The sequence below is a fragment of the Anabrus simplex genome, chromosome 3 (assembly GCF_040414725.1).
Source record: "Anabrus simplex isolate iqAnaSimp1 chromosome 3, ASM4041472v1, whole genome shotgun sequence".
Lineage (NCBI taxonomy): Eukaryota > Metazoa > Arthropoda > Insecta > Orthoptera > Tettigoniidae > Anabrus > Anabrus simplex.
In genome coordinates, this window is record NC_090267.1 from 262,151,352 (window position 1) to 262,172,038 (window position 20,687).

Genomic DNA, 20,687 nt, shown 5'->3' on the forward strand with positions numbered 1-20,687 from the left:
CGTCCTGTGTGCTGCATCCAGAACAGTTGCCAATTTCACCCACATCTTTGAAATTAATGGGCAACGACCACATCCAAAGCAGGGCTGGAATGACACTGTAAATGCTGATATGAAGACTCTGAACTCAAGACCACACAATACCCAACACCATGCAAAATGGCGAGCCAAGATTAGGACAGCAGACCCCGCACCAGAAGGAAAACACTAGGAAGAAGAAGAATACTACCATTCAGCCTTACCATCTGAGGCAGACAGATTTGTCAACCCCTAAAGCCTGTGGTCTCCTGCAACTATTTTAGGGAAGTGTTTACTGTCAGGGGTTACACCACCCAATTGGTCGACTGCAAGATTGCCTGAACTTTGAACTATGTATGCAAACTCTCCAAGCAATCTAACCCAGTATCCTTCACAGCCACATCTCCACAAAATCAATCACATTTTACAATAATCAATCAATCTTCCCTCATCCTCACCCCACATCCTTGATCTTCTTCCAAAAATCCCCAGAGTCACATTCAGGCATCAACCAAACCTCAAACCATCAGATCACATTCAATTATTATTTCACAGCTGAAGTCCTTAAATATACATATATTTGATTTTTACAAGATGCTTTACGTTGCACCAACACAGACAAGTCTTATAGCGATGATGGGACTGGAAAGGGCTAGGAGTGGGAAGGAAGAAGCCATGGCCTTGATTACAGAACAGCCTCAGCATTTGCCTGGTGTGAGAATGGGAAACCACAGAAAACCATCTTCAGGGCTGCCAACAGTGGGGTTCCAACCCACTATCTCCCAAATACTGGATACTGGCCGCACTTAAGCGACTGCAGCTATCGAGCTTGATCCTTAAATATTTACCCCATCTTCACACCTCCTTGCCCTTAGAGATTGTGAGTTTGGATATTAATTGGTGTACAGGTCTTGGCCTTAACATTAGATAACCCTCTTTTTTCCATTCTTTTCTCTCACCTATCACCCCTCCTCCACCTCCTTTATCTCACAACGGTGCCATCATGTCACCAGTTACCACTCCCATCCTTATCCTTATTAACTCTTATCTCCTAACAAAGGAAAACCACCAGTGTGTTTATGTGGTGTTGAATTCACCATGGCCTCCTCACAGTGTGCGTCAACCTCTTTGGCTTAAAACAGAAACTCAGCCTGCGGAAAATACTCGCTTTATGCATGAGAGTGAATTAATCAACCCCATATAACTTTCACGTATTCTGTTACTCAGGAAACTCGCGTTCCTTTTTTATGAAATTGTGTTCATTTTAGATTAATAAAATAAATTTTGTTTTTATGTTTCACTTTCAAATCCATTCATAGTGTTGTATGTCCGGCGCTCCCTTCTCGCTCCGCCAGCCAGCTACACGCGCGCCTGGTGTCATTCTTCTAGCCTCGACGCGCAGCCCTCAGTGCGCGTGCCTGAACAGTCGTGTGTGTACTATAAAGAGGAACTCCCAGCCTGTCCTGATGCCCACTTGCCCCGGTGTCCAGCTCCAGAATACACCCTACGTCGAGCACGGAGGCTACTCCTCTTGAAAATGTGCTTCGGCCAGGTGGACTGAATTTCTGGCAGTACGAGGTCTCACCTCTGGTCACCGCTCCTCTTATTCCGCTGCCCATATCCAGTCATACTATTACATACTGTAATATTTCCCTAATTAATGCAAGCTCCCTTGGTTTCGCCAAGTAAGAATTCTTCCAACATTGAACTTGCTTTTATGAACTCAGCAAGGAAGGACTTTCCAAAACATTTATGTCAGTACTTCGGATAGTTTTCGACTATCGACTTTTCATATCACAAGGACTATCTTTTCGAGATAGAAGTGGATGTAAATACTGCAAACCTGTATATAGTGTACAAAAGATAGACTCTTTCTCAAGATTCCTAATTCATTTTGCTTCAAGTTAAATTTCAGTTTTATTTGTGTAAATAGTGTATTTTGCATTTGAAGTGAATAATAAAGTTGTGTTTTGTAAATCACAACCTTGGTTACAACACATAGAATAAACCTTTTAAGTTTATTTACTTTCTTGTTTCCACTTAATTTGTTAAGAGAGAACAGTTGCCTAGTTGTACTACCACTGACTAGGGCTGCAGCTGAAAATTTTAAGACCAAGTCCTCCTCCTCTTTTTTCTTTTTACAAGTTGCTTTATTACATGTAATTAATCTCATAATAGAACCGTATTGAGGACAATATATTAAAATTATAAAATCCTTTTAATAACAACCACCTACTCAATACATTATATTACTCATTGAATTATAAAATAATCATGAGGTGTCTTAAATAAAGGAACATGTTTCGTTCGACATAGCGAACATCATCAGCCTTAATTTACAAAGATTAGGTCAATTTAACAATTTTTATCATTCAGTTCAGGGCCCTGACCTAATCTTTGTAAATGAAGCCTGATGATGTTCGCTATGTCGAACGAAACATGTTCCTTTATTTAAGACACCTCATGATTATTTTATAATTCAATGAGTAATATAATGTATTGAGTAGGTGGTTGTTATTAAAAGGATTTTATAATTTTAATAAGTTGCTTTATGTCGCACCAACACAGATAGGTCTTATGGTGATGTTGGGATTGGAAAGGGCTAGGAGTGAGAAGGAAACAGCTGTGGCCTTAATTAAGGTACAGCCCCAGCATTTGCCTGGTGTGAAAATGGGAAACCGTGGATAAACATTTTCAGGGCTGCCGACAGTGGGGTTTGATCCCACTATCTCTCAAATGCAAGCTCACCCGTGTGCGCCCCTAACCGCATGGCCAACTTGCTCGGTCCAAATCTTTCCTCTATGTGTAGCCTACCCAGGCGTGTTTATATGGTAAGTCACTGTTCTCCATATTTTCATAAACTGTACATATATAATTTAGTTATTCTTCAGTCTCCCACATGTCTGCTAATAACAATTGTGAAATTCTTTGGTTCCTCTTCAGAAATTGCTCAGCTTTCCTTAGATTGAAAGCCTAATAACAGCCAGCATTATATGTATTTCCTTTCTTGGAATTATTTAGTTGGTTCCTCTTGAGAAATATGCTCAGCTTTCCTTAAATTGAAAGCCTAGTAACAGCCAGGATGATATGTATTTTGTTTCTTGGAATTATGTAATTGGAAAAGAAGGCAGAAAGATATGTGCTGTGGGAGAGGATAATGCATGATTTAGTACAGTATGAAGCTGCTTGTGAGGAACATGAAGCACAAAGAATGAACAGCAGATGATATAACAATGTCAAGTGGAAGAAATACTGATGTGTTGGCTTCAGTATTGCCAGTGAGCAGAGTTCAAGTTGTTTTCATGAATTTGCTATTATTGTCTGATTCATGAGAGATAAACCACTTATCTCTCACAGTCACTTCACACACCAGTTTATATAGCACATGAAATGTATATCAGACCAGTTTTTTTCCGTTATACTTGAGAAGTAATCCAAGCAGTCCAGTTCATCTGATCATGGGCTTAAGCATGGTATGTATTTTATAATCATGGCTGATCTCATACTTTTCTCAACATCTTGTGTATTCATCATCTAGGACCTTGTTTGGAAGTATCCTGAAGAAGCATACTGGTGCAGGCTTTGCAATGTCATTTACAAAAATCTCAGGATCATTAACTTGCAGAATGTAGATGGCAAATGTTTGGCCATGAACTATGTACATACATACATACATACATACATACATACATACATACATACATACATACATACATACATACATACATTATCAGTATAGACTGTTATGCCTTTCAGCGTTCAGTCTGCAAGCCTCTGTGAATTTACTAAACGTCGCCACAATCCTCGATTTGCAACTAGTGTTGTGGCCTCATTTAGTTCCATACCTCTTAACTTTAAATCGTTAGAAACCGAGTCTAACCATCGTCGTCTTGGTCTACCTCTACTTCTTTTACCCTCCATAGCAGAGTCCATGAACTATGTCTGATGATGTATTTGATATTTTCTTCTGATTTAACTGTTCAGTCTCTTTTGGCCAGCTGTTGCACTCTTCTGACAAAACAATCAATACCTATTATTATTTTGTCGACGGGGTGTAACAGTAAGGTGGGTCAAACTTTTAGGACAAATTCCTCACACATAGAAGAAGAAAAAAATACTTTATATGGACATGGGTCTGTAAACACTTTATTTCCATTTAGAACTAAAGTTCTACAACTCTACATAGTGTATTAATCATGGGAAACAAAAAAAGAAAGAAAAAACAGAGCATACTAGCATATCACATGAAACTCTTTCTTACATGAAATGTTTTCAAATGAATTTCAGTTATTTATTAAAAAAGACGCAACTGAAACGTCTTCATAAAACAGACGAGACAGGACTGTATTGGAAATAAGTACAGTCTGTACACTAGTGATACAACAAGAAAAGGAAGCCCCAGGCTGTAAGACATCCAAGAAAAGAATAACCATTATGACATGTGCTAAAGCAATTGGTGATCATAAAGTAAAATTATTATTAACGATAGGAAAATCTGAAACACCTTGAAGTTTTAAACAAGAAAATATCCTGTTGCATTACTATAATCAAAAGGAAGCTTGGATGGATGCACAGATATTTAAGAACTGGTTTTACAATCATTTTGTGAAAGAAGTGACGGCCTACCTAACTAAGCAATCACTCCCAATCAAAACAGTGTCCTTATTGCACCCTCCCGCCCACACAAAAGTGAACTTTGCCGGGCTGAGTGGCTCAGATGGTTGAGGTGAACCCAACCTGGCAGGTTTGATCCTGACTCAGTCCAGTGGTATTTTGTAGGTGCTCAAATATTTCAGCCTTGTGTCGGTAGATTTACTGGCACATAAAAGAACTCCTGCGGGACTACATTCCACCATCTCGGCGTCTCCGAAAACTGTAGAAGTAGTTAGTGGGACATAAAGCAAATAATAATAATAATAATAATAATAATAATAATAATAATAATAATAATAATAATAATAATAATAATAAATATATTATATATTATTATATATTATTATTATTATTATTATTATTATTATTATTATTATTATTATTATTATTATTATTATTATTAAGTGAACTTGGTGATATTTTCATCAAATTCCTTACCACTAGTGTAACTTCTGGCTTGCAACCTATGAACCAAAGTATTATTGACGGAGAACAACATTGAAACTCCAATATTTTCTAAGGAATTTAGCTTGCAGTCAGCAAGTCATTAGACAAAATTAATGGTCCTACACTTGGAAGCTGATTCTAAGTGAAGAACAGGCAAATGCAGGCTTCAGTGACAATGATATTTCAAATGCAGAAGCTATTCTTGTTACAATGACATCATTACTACAAAACCTAGATTTATTTATTTAGCATATGACATAAGGCATATAGAGAAAGAAAAATTGAAGAAGATCCATGTTTAACAATGAAAATGAAAGAATTCAGTGAGTTGTGGAGCAGCAGCCTTTACAGCTGACAATCAAGATTTTTTAGCCAGTGAACTACTTCAGTGATGACATCAATGAAGTCTTCCCTTTGGCCTGCATAAGACCTGACCAGGACATTCAAACACAATATGGCTGATGGTCTGGTTATCATTTTCACAGTCACAGGCAGCTGACAGCCTTAAACCCCACTTCACTACCAACGCAGCACAGCATCCATGATCGGTTCGCACCCTATTAGAACGAGCCCAAAGATGGCGGGGAAGGTCAAATCCTGTGGGGTCTATCATTGAGGCTTTTTTATGGCATGCCACTGAGGAACTGCCTGACCTAAAACCTAGAGATATGCCATGATGCAGAAGAAAGCAACACAACTGTGTGTTCGACATCGTTAAAGAATATTATGATTTCAGACATGAAAGCGAGGAGGATATCGTACAGAATTTGACTGTTGGTGAGGAAGATTAGTATCCAGATAATTTTGAGTGTGGAAGTAATGCAACAGAAGTCCCAAAAGTTTTACACAAACTCAAGCTTGTATCGCTATAGGCACACTTATGTCTTATATAGAAAACTCAGATGACTTTTTCATTCTCAAATATTGTTTTCTTGAGAAATTTGCCGTAAAAAAGTAGAAAAAATTGAATTATAATCTAAGAAACAAAATTTGATGACAGATTTTTCATTATACATTAATACTGGCATAATCTGCATTGCATTTCATAAAATAATTTTCCTCTAGTAGTTCTTACAATATAATGTAAAATGTTATAATTACTTTTTCACATGTGGGCATGCTGTAGAATACTGAAAGATACGTTGAACTTGAGCTTTCTGATATGGAAGGGACCGGGCGAGTTGGCCATGCGGTTAGAGACAAGCAGCTGTGAGCTTGGATCAGGGAGATAGTGGGTTCGAATCCCACTGTCGGCAGCCCTGAAAATGTTTTTCTGTGGTTCCCATTTTCACACCAGGCAAATGTTGGGGCTGTACCTTAATTAAGGCCACAGTCACTTCCTTCCAACTCCTAGGCCTTTCCTATCCCATCGTCGCCATAAGACCTATCTGTGTCGGTGCGACGTAAAGCCACTAGCAAAGAAAAAAAAGATGTGAAAGTTTTTCATCATATGAAATTCTCAAAAGAATACATTGGTCATTTGATGTGGAACATCTGCTTCAAAATAGCTTCTAAATCCTTTTTATTTTACTTTGAGAAATTATTTTGAATGCATTTAACCAAGCATATACCGTACTAGTATTGGATTAGAACTTAACATTAACAAAACACAAGTTCTTTACCAACCTGAACCAAACTCTGAGGAGACAGCTCCTTCCACTACAGTCAACAGTGAGATCCTGCACAACACTTACTTCCCTTACCTTGGCATACACATTCTTGACAAATGTTAACATAGATGCTGAAATATATGTAATATTGCCACAGGTTTGCTAGTGTGGCATTTATTCATTTCCTTAAGGTCTTTGACAACCATGACCCCAGTGTCCAGACCAAGCTATATGTCCACAGGGCTATAGTGACTCCAACGTTTCACTTATGAATGCAAGACTTTGATTACTTGAGAATGGTTGCCCAGTTGTATTTCCTTTTAAAACAATTATGACAACCATCTCCACCACTTGGACTATTTATAGAAGATACTTAAAATGTCTGGAAAAATATCCCCTGTGCTATTTTCAAAAAATACTTGAGTAAAATGGCAGGATCGTAGAACAATTATCAGTAACTTGGAAGAGGCCAATACCACTAGCATTGAGGCAATGTGCCAGCTACAGCACTTATCACACACACACACACACACACACACACACACACACACACACACACGCGCGCGCGCGCACATTCCAAGGCAAGTGATGTATTCTCAATTGAAGGATGAGTGGTGTAATCAGGGAGGAGAGCAAAAGCATTACATGGACATTCTAAAGACTTCTGTGAAGAAATATATTTTATCAAACTGACTTCAGCAACTGTTAGGATGTAATGTCTGTAAGTCTGAGATTGTGATCATTCTCTTCATGGGGGCCTGTAACATTTTGAACAATAGCAATAGAGGTACGAGTCTCATAAAAGATATCATTGAAAAGAATGAGAAAATCACAGAAGAACTACTACTACTACTACTACTACTACTACTACTACTACTACTACAAGTTTTGGTAGATTTGATGTGCCAAAATTGAAGAAGAGCTTGTGATTCTAGAACTGATCTTTTTAGCCATCTAACCTACTACTGGCACACTGATTTACTTGGAAGACAATAGTTACACTCGCCTGTGAATGAATACCTAGGATACTTGAACGTAAGATAAGTGAGAAATGTAGTTCAGATAATCCACCTTTGCTGGTGAACTCATGCCAGTGGTTTGGACTGAGGATATTTCTTCTGCTCATAAAGGATATGGACAAAACATAAATCATGTTACTGATTAACAATGTATTGCAAAGATTAAAACTCCTAAAGAAAGAGAATAATACAGATAGGAGGTTTGTAAATTTTCCTAAACAACTGTGACTTTAAGGTTGTGGGCTCAAGTGGGGACTGGGAGAGGAGTCTCACAATTCCTTTTTATGTTAAATTCATAGGTGACTTATGGAAACAGGTAATACAAGGAAACAGATGAAATTTGTTGAATGGCCATCAAGTTCTGAGGAGGGGATGGCAGTAGCTGTAAGGAAGAGTAAGCCATCATATTGGTCAATTGTGAACATCACCAGTAATGCCATCTAACAGATATGTCTGACAGCAGAAGAAACAGAATATATCTCAATTAATAATAGACAGTCAGTTTTAGCACCATGTAATGACCATAGCAATGTGCGAGCAGTTGCAGGCAGTAGACTGCAGTATTGCCAATTGGCAGACTCATTGCCAAGATGCAAGGGAGCCAGTCACTAATGGAAAAACATAAGCTCCACAGAAGACATCAATTTTCACTGCTATTTCAAGAGTAAGTGAAAAAATGTCCAAGAAAAAATTAAAAATAAATACACTCTTGCAATGAGTCTACAGATTTTACAAAAAAATCAATGATTCATGAGAAAATATTACATAACTCTTTTGGTCAATATAAATTCAGCCATTTACCTGTGATGGTGCAATAAACAGACATGAAAGTTAAATTCACTGATATGGCCTTGAATTGATCTAAACTGAACAGGTATTTGCGAGAAAACAGTACAAGTCACTGCAGGTAGAACAGAGGCAAGATGAGGAACAGGGAACTGTTGCTGAGAAGTGTGGAAGTAGGAGGAAAGGAAAAGGTAGGTGGAACATGGTCGTGAGAGGGAGAAAAGGGAGGAGGGAGTAGCTTATACAGCTAAATGGAAAGATAGGGATGACCAGGAGGGGAAAGGATCAAATGAGGTGGGTAGGGTTAAGGCTCTGGTCATAGAGGATTCCATTGTTAGACATGTGGGGAAAGTGTGTGGAGGAAAGGGAACCAGGGTAGAGTGTTCCAGGAAATAGGTTAAGGCAGATGTTAAAGAAAGTAGAAGAGAAGGAGGAGGGAAAGGAGTAGGTGGTAGTGTTTCACATTAGTACTAACAACGTAAGACAAACTGGTATAAATACCAACATAGTTGGGGATGTGTAGAATCTGGTAAATGCAGCACGGGTGAAGTTTAAGGAAACAGAGATTGTTATCAGTGGAATACTGTGTAGGAGAAATACTGACTGGAAGGTGATTGGGGATTTAAATGAGACTACTGAGTGGGTATGTGGGAAACTGGGAGTGAGATTTCTAGATCCTAATGGCTGGGTAGGAGATAGGGATCTGCACTCAGATGACCTTCACTTAAACCACAGTGGTACGTGTAAGTTAGGAAATTTGTTTAGAAGGGTTACAGGGAGCTACATTCAGGGAAACAGCGTGTTCTAGGGAGTGGTATTAAGGCTACAGGGATCTGGAACTCAAGTAGGGATGACATAAAAATGTTAGTGTTCTACTGTAGAAGAATTGTAAAGAAAGGAATAGAATTAAGTAATTTAATAGATATATACTTACCAGATATTGTAACAGGAGTTGAATCAAGTCTGAGAAATGATATAATAGATGCCAAAATTTTCTCACGGAACTGGAGTGTGTATCATAGAGATAGGAGAGGAATGGTAAGAGGAGGGAGTATTCATTCTGGTGAAAGAAGAATTTGTAAGATATGAAAAAGTTAAGGGTAACTTGATGACTTGGCAGTGTACAGACCGGAAAGGGTATTGCTGACACTGATTCAGAATTATTTGATAAGATAATCAGCTATGTGGGAAACGATATGGAAAGGAATGTGATAGATGCAGGTGATCTCAATTTACCAAGTGTCAATTGTGAAGGTAATGCGAATGTCAGGAAGTATGACCAACAAATGGCAAATAAGTTAATATGGGAAGGACAGCTGTTTCAGAAAGTGATGGAACCAACTAGAGGGAAGAATATTCTGGATATGATGCTAGTAAATTCAGATGAGCTCTGTAGAGAAACAGATGGTATTAGTGATCATGAAGCTCTTTTTGTCAGAATTAAAAATAAAATGTCATAGATAGGAATGTCTTAAGTAGGACTATTAGGCAATACCATATGGCTGATAAAACAGGCATGAGGGAGTTCTTAAAAAGTAACTATGATCGATGGGAAATGGTAAATAAAAACGTAAACACACTCTGGGATGGGTTTAAAGCAATTGTTGAGGAATATCAAAACAGATTTGTACAAATAAAGGTGGTAAGGAATGGTAAAGACCCACTATATTATAACAGAGAAGTAAAGAGACTAAGAAGGAGGAGCAGGCTAGAAAGATATAGAGTTAGAAATGTCTGTGGAAGTACGGGTAATATGTTGGCAAGCATAATTGCCAGTCATACAAATTTTAGTGAAAAATGGAAGGGTATGTATAGTCCGCGCACCTTTTTGCAATATTTCTTTGTACGGGGTGGAGGAGTAAGGAGGGAGCTCTCGCAGTTCCGGTAATACTGCCAACTGAATGGAAATGAAATCTGAATTGAATCGATAATATTATCGATTAATACGAATTTTCTAAACCTTTATTATCTTAAGCCAACAACTGTATCATACACACAATATATAACATTATATGACATTTTTCAATGTGAATCTTGTTCCCAGCATGAATTCTATATTTTAGCTTTGCTGTGTAAACAACAAGAGTACTAGTACGTAAAGTGTACGCCAGATGTCGCACAGCAATGCATAAGTGATTCATAGTTTGTGTTTCAAAGATTGCCAATACGAATCTCGAAGATACCCAAGGTCGACCTATTTAGCATTAGGGTGTCCATGTATTGCTAAAAATTGCGCATACGGTATAGGTACTTTAAGGCAGAAACAGGTTCCAAGAAGGACATTCCAGCAATCATTAGTGAACAAGGGGAGTGTGTATGCAAGGATCTTCAAAAGGCAGTAGTATTCAGTGAGCAGTATGTAAAGATTGTTGGTTACAAGGATAATGTCCAGATAGAGGAGGTGACTAATACTAAAGAAGTATTAAAATTTACCTTTGATAACAATGACATTTACAAAGATACAAAAGTTGAAAACTAGAAAAGCAGCTGGAACGGATAAGATTTCTGAGGATATATTAAAGACAGTGGGTTGGGATATAGTACCATAATGAAATACTTACTTGATTATTGTGATAGGGTGATAGACATAAAGCTGAAAATTGCAGGCCAGTCAGTTTGACATGCATTGCATGTAAGCTTTGCGAAAGCATTCTTTCTGATTATATCAGATATGTTTATGAAATTAATAACTGGTTCAATACAAGGCACTTCTGGTTTAGGAAAGGTTATCCACAGAAGCTCAACTTCTAGGATTCAAGCTAGATATAGCAGATATCTTGGATTCAGGAGGTCAAATGAGCTGTATTATGCTGTCTAAGGCATAATATAGGGTAAATCATGGGAGACTACTGGCAAAAATGTGTGCAATTGGACTAGACAAAACAGTGACTGAATGGGTGGCTATAGTTTGGTTATTTGTTGTTTAAAGGGACATAACAGCTAGGTCATCGGCCCTGGGTGGCTATATTTCTAGAAAATAAAACTCGAGAATTTTGAGTACGTGAAGCTTTATCTGACCCTGTAATGATAAGGCAGTATTATTGGACCTTTATGTTTTCTTATATATACACACCTGCCAACTTTCCCGATTTAGGTGGGAGACTCCCAATTTTTGACAGTTTTTCCCGCCTCCCAATTATTCTATTATTTCTCCCGATTTGAGCTTATTTTTGGTGAATATCAAACATTTGTTTTCAAATCCCACCATTTCAGCTTTGTACTCCAGTGGCCGGAAATCCTTCACTCACTGGCTGCTTTCAAATGAAATATCGACGTTTATTAATACGAGAAATGCACGTGAATGTGCAATGTTTATTGAAACCTGTATATCGTGATGCGAGTATTGATTGTCAACCTCTCGTTCTCGCGTGCTATGTTCGTGTTCATTCACATCAGTCTAGTCAAATCTAGAGACTAGTCACTAGATTTGGAGTCTTTTTTAGTAATTTAGTGACAGAAGTTCAAAGATAGCGACTAGTAACTTTTCTAGAGATTTTAGGAACCATTTGGAAACAATTCTAGCAAATATTTATTTATTACTTGATAAACAGCTTTGCGCTTCGCATAATTGCATGGGCGCATGATACAAATAATGCAATATATTAATCTATGAATTTGCTAAGTAGTGGCATCTAAGTGCATGAGTGATTCACATGAGTGGAGCACGAGTTCATACTATTTTCGGAAAGCTTGTTAGAGACTGATAATCTCACTCACATACTTCTTGTGAGGGAATAGAAATGTATGATTTTTAGCCTTGTAGCCTCGTATAGCAACAGTCGGGTATTGAAGCAATAAGTGATATAATATATACCATGGTACTCCTGTATTTATTTGAAGTTGTAGTGGCAATTTCTTAACCCGTTAACTGGGGAGCGCGCAATACGGTAACTCCGTTCTGGTGGGGACGAATTTTCGTAACTCGAAAAATAATCAAATAAATTCAAGAAACCTTTCAAATTTTGATATACTTGATAATAAAATGCTACGTATATCCTAATTCAGATATAGAAAGTGATTTTTTGTCTATTTGTTAATATTTGTGGGTGAAATAGTTTTGGAGTAAAAACGACCTAAGTATCGTACTAACTTCTGTATATTACACATATAAAGTTCTTTTCGGAATATCTATATTTTCATATTAATTTCAGGAAAATTAAAAGCTTATACACTGCAAATACACTTTATCATTAACTAATCTACAATTTCTGAAATAAATACCGCAGTTGAGAGAAATACATTTCATTCAGGGTTTGCAATCGCAGTAATAAGTTGAGAGTAAGTACTTACAGTGGTAGCCTGGTTCTAATCGTCTTCTCACAATAATTACTTCTTTATTGAAATGAATTTACGCATCAGGACTGATTTCATTAATTATATTATTTACACTAGCCACACAGTTTACATCTCACGCACTGTTTTTACACATCTTGCATGTGATAAGCACGGAAACACGGAGCTGCATAGAAAGTGACGTCGCAGTCACTGCACCTGTAGATTGTTTCACGTCTCTCTCTTTTCACCAGACACACCACGCACCTCTTCACACCATGCTGCCTTCTTCCCGATGGCGGATTCACATCAGGAAAATGCCTACCGCTGAATCTTTCTGTGGGAGCAGCGGGAAGTGGTCTAACTGAAAGGACAGGCATTGCTTCAGCGGGGGTTGAACCTGTGTACTTTTCGAGGATTTTATCGATGAGGTGAATTCTGAACTGCAAGTGATTGCATTTTCCTCCATGTTGCCGGAAAATGAATGAAGTGAATACCACGAGGTCCAGAAGATGCCGGAAAATTTTCTGGTAATATTTCTTCATTCGCTTCCTTGCTGTGGAGTACGTAATGACGTACTGATCGGAAAGGTCAACTCCCCCCATAGAATCATTGTAGTCTATGCAAACTACAGGTTTCTCTTTGGTTTCGGCCTTTCCTCTGATAGGGAAAGTTCGCATTTCAGCATCGTGGATACTACTGAGCATGCAAACACCTCTCTTGTCCTTCCATTTTAGAACCATGAGTTTCTTTCGATAAGCAGCCGTTACCTCTCCTTTCTTCAGCTTTTTACTCATAAGTTCCTTAGGAAGATTTTTCCGGTTGGTTCTTACTGTACCCACTGCGTCAGTATCGAGGTCATTTAGCAGGTCGTATAATTCAGGGCTGCTATAGTAGTTGTCCATTCCTATCAGATATCCTTGTTTCAGTGGATTATCTGCCAGAGTACACACAATTCTCATCGGCTTGGAAGACTGTGATAGATCAATGCCATGGATTTCACTCTTGAGTTCTGTTGATTTTCCCGTGTACCACAACATATTCCACACGTAACCTGTTTTTGCTTCGCAAATTTTGTAAGATTCCATTCCGAACCGGGACCTTTTCTTTGGAATGTATACCTTCCAACCAAGGTGACCTTTCCATAGAAGAAGGCTTTCGTCTATGGATAGCTGGTCATCCGGGATGTAAGCCTGTTGAAACATTTTCACAAAGTGATCGAAGACTGGCTTTACCTTGTATGGTTTAGGAGGCACCTGCCCATCGTAGGCCTCATTGTCAGAAAAATGGAGAAATTTCAAGAGAAGGAAAAACCTCTTTTCCGTCATGGTCTCGTAAAATATGGGCGTGGCCAGTAACTTGTTACGAGAAAAATAATGCCCCATTGTAGGTTTGTGGATAATCCCTTGAAGAAGCAAAAGTCCGAATAAAAGTTTTATTTCATCCTTATTTGTAAGTATCTAGTCTTTTTCCCTACTCCTCCTTTTCATTTTGTGCACCAGTGTTTTCCCACGAATTTTCTGTTGCGCATAAATATTAGTTTGTTCAGCAATATACTGACAGATAGTATCGTCCACAAACAGTTCGTAAATATCCTCTGAAGTCTTTACATCCATAAACTGTCCTTTTACTCCAGGAATGAACTTTGCTGGAAATCTACTCCTTTTCTGTCCATCTTCTACCCACGTAATAGGCCCTGACATATCACTGCAGTTTGAATCTGCCTGTATCTCTCCATCGCCACTGTCGACACCCGAGGTGTTACTTTCGAACCCGCGACCATTCGCTGTGATAGCACCAGAATGCTGTCCTGTACCACATGTGCCTCCTTCTCCAGAGAACGAATTATCTTCACTATCTGAATGGAAGTCACTGAAGTCATCGTCCTCGTCGCTAAACTCCAACATTTCATGTACAAGTGAGCGCAAGCTGTCATCACGTAATTCTTCAACTCGATGTCGTTTAGAAGACATAATTATGACTGAAAAGTACTCTTATGAAACAACAGAAGTGCAGCGCATCTATAAGTTCAAATTCACTCCTCCCCGAAATTACAGTACTCCTTTTCACACTGATATACTATACAGTTCCCAGTCTCATAAAACACTAAGGCATTCGAGTAAGCACATAGCAAGGGCGCAGCTGATTAGCCTAGTTCCCGTGCGAGGCGAACACATAGCGCGCTTTTGCACGGAAGCGAATTATGTTGAATGATATACAGCTCTCTCTGATCTGTTTCTGTTAAGCGGAAGTACTTACTAAAAATACCACTTGATGACAGGGGCATGCAGATAACGAGGACTGAATTTCATAACTCTGGCTAAGCTGAGAGTCGAGGAAAAAAATAAAATAGCAGCGTACGACTGAAGTCGCTCTCCCCACCTGGCTGGTTATTTCCTCGAGCGACTTAAGTCGCGCTCCCCAGTATACGGGTTAATTGTTATTAGAAGTGTTATTGAATTTAATGCGTGATTATGGGCAAGCTATCATATGTACCAAGTTAAGGAATCGCACCGGGTGAGTTGGTTGCATGCAGTTAGGGGCGCGCTACTGTCAGCTTGCATTTGGGAGATAGTGGGTTCGAACCCCACTGTCAGCAGCCCTGAATATTGTTTTCTGTGGTTTCCCATTTTCACACCAGGCAAATGCTGGGGCTGTACCTTAATTAAGGCCACGGCCACTTTGTAACCACTCCTAGCCCTTTCCTGTCCCGTCGTCACTATAAGACCTACCTGTGTCGGTGCAACATAAAGAAACTTGCTTGGAAAAAAAAATTACATCATTTCATTTTAATTACCTCTTATTGGCTTTCATTATTAAGTTACTGCCCATTATTTTCAAACTAAAGTTGACCCATGCTACCTTTACAAGTTAATTTAAGTTACATCAATCAAACCATTAAATTACACATATTGAATCATCAAATTATTAAATTATTGAATTATTAGATGTCAAATTATTAAATTCATTAACTCCATTAAATCATTAAATTTCCAATTCATTAAATATCATCTTTTTGCTGAATCTCATCTACAATAACTACCATAAAACGGGCACGGACTGAACAGGTACATCTACAAACATGAGTAAATCCGATTAGAAAAAAAAATTCAATTTCACACACACATATAGTCTGCACACCTTTTAGCGATATTTCTTTGTACGGGTTGAGGAGTAAGGAGGGAGCTCTCCCGGTTCCGGTAATACTGCCAACTGAATGGAAGTGAAATCTGAATTGAATCGATAATATGATCGATCAATATGAATTTTCTAAACATTTATTATCTTACGCCAACAACTGTGTCACACATACATTATTTAACATTATATAACATTTCTCGATGCGAATCCTGTTCCTAGCATGAATTCTATAGTTTGGATTTGCTGTGTAAATAACAACAGTACTAGTACGTAAAGTGTACACCAGATGTTGCAGAGTGATGCATAAGCGGTTCATAGTTTGTGTTTCAAAGGTTGCCAATGTGAATCTCGAAGATAACCGAGGTCAACCGATTCAGCACTAGGGTGTGCATGTATCACTAAAAGGTGCGCGTACTATACAACCAGCTGTCTCAGTACTAAATTCTACCAATATAGAAATTACACATGAACAATTTACACTAAATGAAAATCTGCAGCGAAGGGTCCTATGAAATATAAACAAACACAAATCCCCCAAAATCTTACAACTACACTGGCTTTACTGCAGAGGGAATGGAACCCCTGCCTCAAAACATGGCAACCATATGGAACTGAGTCCACAATTTATGACTCACAATAACCACTAAATCGAATTTGCATTGTCAAGTACACAATAAAACATATAGCTCACACACATCAGCAAATAAATCCAGAATGTTGGCCATCAGTGAACCCCAAGTCCATCAACCTGGTCGAGAATTGAAGAGATGTCCCTCATGACATTCAATTACAGTACACCTGAAATTTCCTAACTTTTAACTAAAGTGATATTCAGATGACATTAAGTATTTAAAACAAACTTGTGCTGTGATTCTACCTAATCAATTGGAACTGTATAAGATAACATCGTAAATAGTCTTCAATTACCCTATCTCAACAGAATACAATGTCTAACATTCAAAAGTGCAGCGAGGAGACTCTTGACTTGAAAATAAACACATCTGTTTCTTCACTCCCTTGCATAATAAATCTGTCAATGCTCTGTGCTATCTCCATAACAAGGCAAGCCCATTCAGCCTCTTCCAAAATACCTTATATAATCTGGCCTCCCTTGGGCTAGTAACAAATATTCCTCACAGTCTATACTCAGGAATACACAATATCTTGCCTTCAATTATACCATTCATGGGTCAAACCTCACCAGGCGTCATCCAGCCTGCATGCCTTACAGACCATACATCAGGGATTCCCCTGCTTGACTGCACCATGTCCTGTCTCTGGTAACCACATATTTAATCACATAAGCTTGCCAGGATATTTTAATTACATTTTTATAGAATTATGGGAGTCTTATTTCTTCTGGATTTAGACTTGTTTCACAGTGTTTTCACATTGGTATTATTGCTACTACATCAGCTCTTCCCTTGCATGCTACCTTGTGATTCGTCGATTCAAAAATTCTGCCATCATAACTCATTAGCTCTGTCTCATTTCGATCTCACGTTTCTCTCTCTTCAAAGTGGAAAATTCCATTACCCTCTTTATGATGTAATATCCACTACTTCTCTACATGTGTGCCATTAAATATATGATTCAGCAGGCCAGATTGCTACACACATCCTGCTTCAAATAAGAACTCCACTTTCTCAAATATTACTTTTCTCATTACATCATATTTGTACACCAATGACATGAACCAGTTGGGTTCAATATGCAACCTTCGTTGTCTGCTATGTAGGAGCTGGAAAATTAAGAATTAGTTTTCTTCTGGCTAAGCATGTGAATTTAATTTCTTAAATGATTAATTATCATACAAATAAAATGCAACTGGATTATGGTGCTTGATTCGATTTAGCAACTGTTAATTTAGAATTTGGCAAATTTGACTAATGCTGGTTGGTAACATTGTTTCAGATGCTTCTGTTGTTGAGAGTTCTGTTATATATTTGTGTTCGGTGGTCTGTCCTGTTCAGTTTGAAGTGTGCATGTTTTTCAGTGAAGCACATGCAGTATTTATTGAAGTTTTTATAGCGGGCTCAAAAAACTGAAAGCTGCTTATTGTCTGTTCCTAACTTGAAGGGGGACTCAACTGGTGTGAACATAGGTGCCCTTCTTCCCAACACTCTGAAAGAGTGCAATATTCCACTTTATAACTGTTTGGCCTTATGTTGTGATAATGCACCGGTAATGGTTGGAATGAAGAATGGAGTTGCTGGTATGCTGAAACATGATATGCCTAATCTCTTTGCTGTTGGTTGTCCCCACCATTTGTTAAATTTGGCATGCTTGCCATTCAGGATTGATGATTATACTGTATACTATTTTCTGCAAAGAATTACTAAGAGGAAAGAGAAACTGAAACAATTTCTGGAACTGTACAATGTCGAGACAAGGAAAATCTTAAAGCATGTGTACACCTATAGGCTTTCTGTGGGCAAATGATTATCTAGGTTGTTGGAACAGTGGCAGCCTTTGTCCAGTCTGTTCAATTATGAAGTGAAGTCTGGTAAGACAGGTCAGCTTGGAAGTCTTGAAACTTACCATATTCCAAAGATGAAACAAATCAGTAGAGGGTGCTGCCCCTTCAAGGAAAAGAATCAATGTATCACCAGTCCTGTGTATTTCTTCACGTGAAACAACTAAAGGGGATTCCTTCATTAAGTGCAATATGTTTCATGAAGAAAGAATTTTTACATCCTGTCATCAAATTTAAATGAGGCTTCATGTCTGTTTTTATCAAATGTTATATCTACATTTGATAAACCAAATGTAATTTTGCAGTCATGTGTGCCTCATATCCACATACTGCAAGATCTGCTGCTGGACACATTAAGGAATTTGATATCGAAATTTGTATGACCTTCGGTGGTTAAATCCTCCTCTCCTTTGAAAGTCGAGTGCCACAATAGGGCAAACCAGAAGAATGATTGACTTGGTCATTGGTACTTGCATTTCTCAATCCATAGAGCATCTGAAGTATGATGAGGAGGAGGAATTTTTCTCATCAGTTTGAAAGTACTTCACTGCCGTATGTGACTACATTGTCCAGAAGTTTCCATTAAAGAATGAAATGCTGAAGAATGCAACAGTTGCATGAATTACATCTGCATCCAAGGCTTCATTTTCTTCTGTGATGTATTTTGTGGCTAAGTTTCCAGTGTTACTGAATGCAGATGCTGGTGAAGAGCATGAAGCCATTGATGAGTTACAGTCCCAGACCTGTGCATTTCAGATAGATGATATACAAGATCAGATCTTAATGGAAAAAACAATTGTTGTGCAGTGGTCGATGGTGGGAAAATTAAGAAGTGGTGTTGGGAGTCTGAAATATGATAGATTAGTTTGTGCTGTTCTTGGTATTTTAGCAATCCCTCACAGTAACGCCGACTGTGAGAGAACCAGGCGAGTTGGCCATGCGGTTAGAAGCGCGCAGCTGTAAACTTGCATCCGGGAGATAGTGGGTTCGAATTCCACTGTCGCCAGCCCTGAAGATGGTTTCCCATGGTTTCCCATTTTCACACCAGGCAAATGCTGGGGCTGTACCTTAATTAAGGCCATGGCTGCTTCCTTCCAATTCCTAGGCCTTTCCTATCCCATCGTTGCCATAAGACCCATCTGTGTCAGTGCGACGTAAAGCCACTAGCATTTTTTTTTTAATTTAAAAAGATTGTGAGAGAATATTAAAGTCCGGTGATTAAAACACGAGCACAGTTCAGGTCATCTATTGGTGATTGATGAAAACTTGGAGAGGTAAAATCAAGGCTACAGGCCAACTGCTTTCAGCAAACTTTTGACAGAGGGTTTCCCAGACAACCAAAACCTGCCACTGCTGCTTCTTTTAATCAACAGCAATTTTCTACTGATGGAGAAACTTCTGTAAATCAATAAAATGGAAGGAAGGAAGGAAGGAAGGAAGGAAGGAAGGAAGGAAGGAAGGAAGGAAGGAAGGAAGGAAGGAAGGAAGGAAGGCATACCATACATGTTCTTATAAATTTTCCGGTGTTGTATATTTAGGTATCATTGAATATGAATACATATGAGAGTAAAATATTTGTGGATTTAGATTCCACTCAGTTTCCCTGGAAATATGTGTTAATTTAAATGTAGACTTGATGACATGATGCATGGACCTCGCTAGGATAATGTATGTATTGCACAAGACATGTAGAATAAGCAGTTTTGACCAATTGCATCTCCTGATTTCTCCTGATTTTCATATCAAAATCACCTGATTTTTGGTTTTGTAAAGTTGGCAAGTATGCATACTTAAATTATATGAGTAAAGAAGTGGGATCATAAATAAGGCTTTTTGCAGATAATGTTATTCTGTATAAAGTAGAGTAAACAAGTTGCAAGATCGTGAGCAACTGCAAAATGACCTTGATAATGTTGTGAGATGGACAGAAGACAATGGTATGATGATAAACAGGGTTAAAAGTCAGGTTATGAGTTTCACAAATAGGAAAAGTTCGCTCAGTTTTAGTTACTGTGTTTATGGAGTGAAAGTTCCTTTTGGGGATCATTGTAAGTATCTAGGTGTTAATATAAGGAAAAGATCATTGGGTAATTACATAAATGGGATTGTAAATAAAGGGTACAGATCTCTGCACATGGTTATGAGGGTGTTTACGGGTTGTAGTAAGGATGTAAAGGAGAGGGCAGATGTCTCTGGGAAGACCCCAACCAGAGTATGGTTCCAGTGTATGGGACCCTCACCAGGATTACTTGATCCAAGAACTGGAAA

At 38.4% G+C, this 20,687-nt stretch overlaps 1 protein-coding gene across 2 annotated transcripts in view; it reads left to right on the forward strand.

Annotated features, from left to right (window-relative positions):
* Positions 1-3,358: 3,358 nt before the first annotated feature.
* Positions 3,359-20,687, forward strand: part of LOC136866218 (acetylcholinesterase) — an 88,486-nt gene continuing 71,157 nt past the window's right edge. The window contains exon 1 of one of the 2 annotated variants that reach the window (XM_067143000.2): positions 3,359-3,488. In XM_067143000.2, coding sequence (XP_066999101.2) covers positions 3,474-3,488 — 15 coding nt within the window. In that variant the 5' untranslated portion in view covers positions 3,359-3,473. Of the gene's footprint in view, positions 3,489-19,942; positions 19,958-20,687 lie in introns of those variants that run through there. The other variant, XM_068226653.1, reaches the window with a different exon arrangement.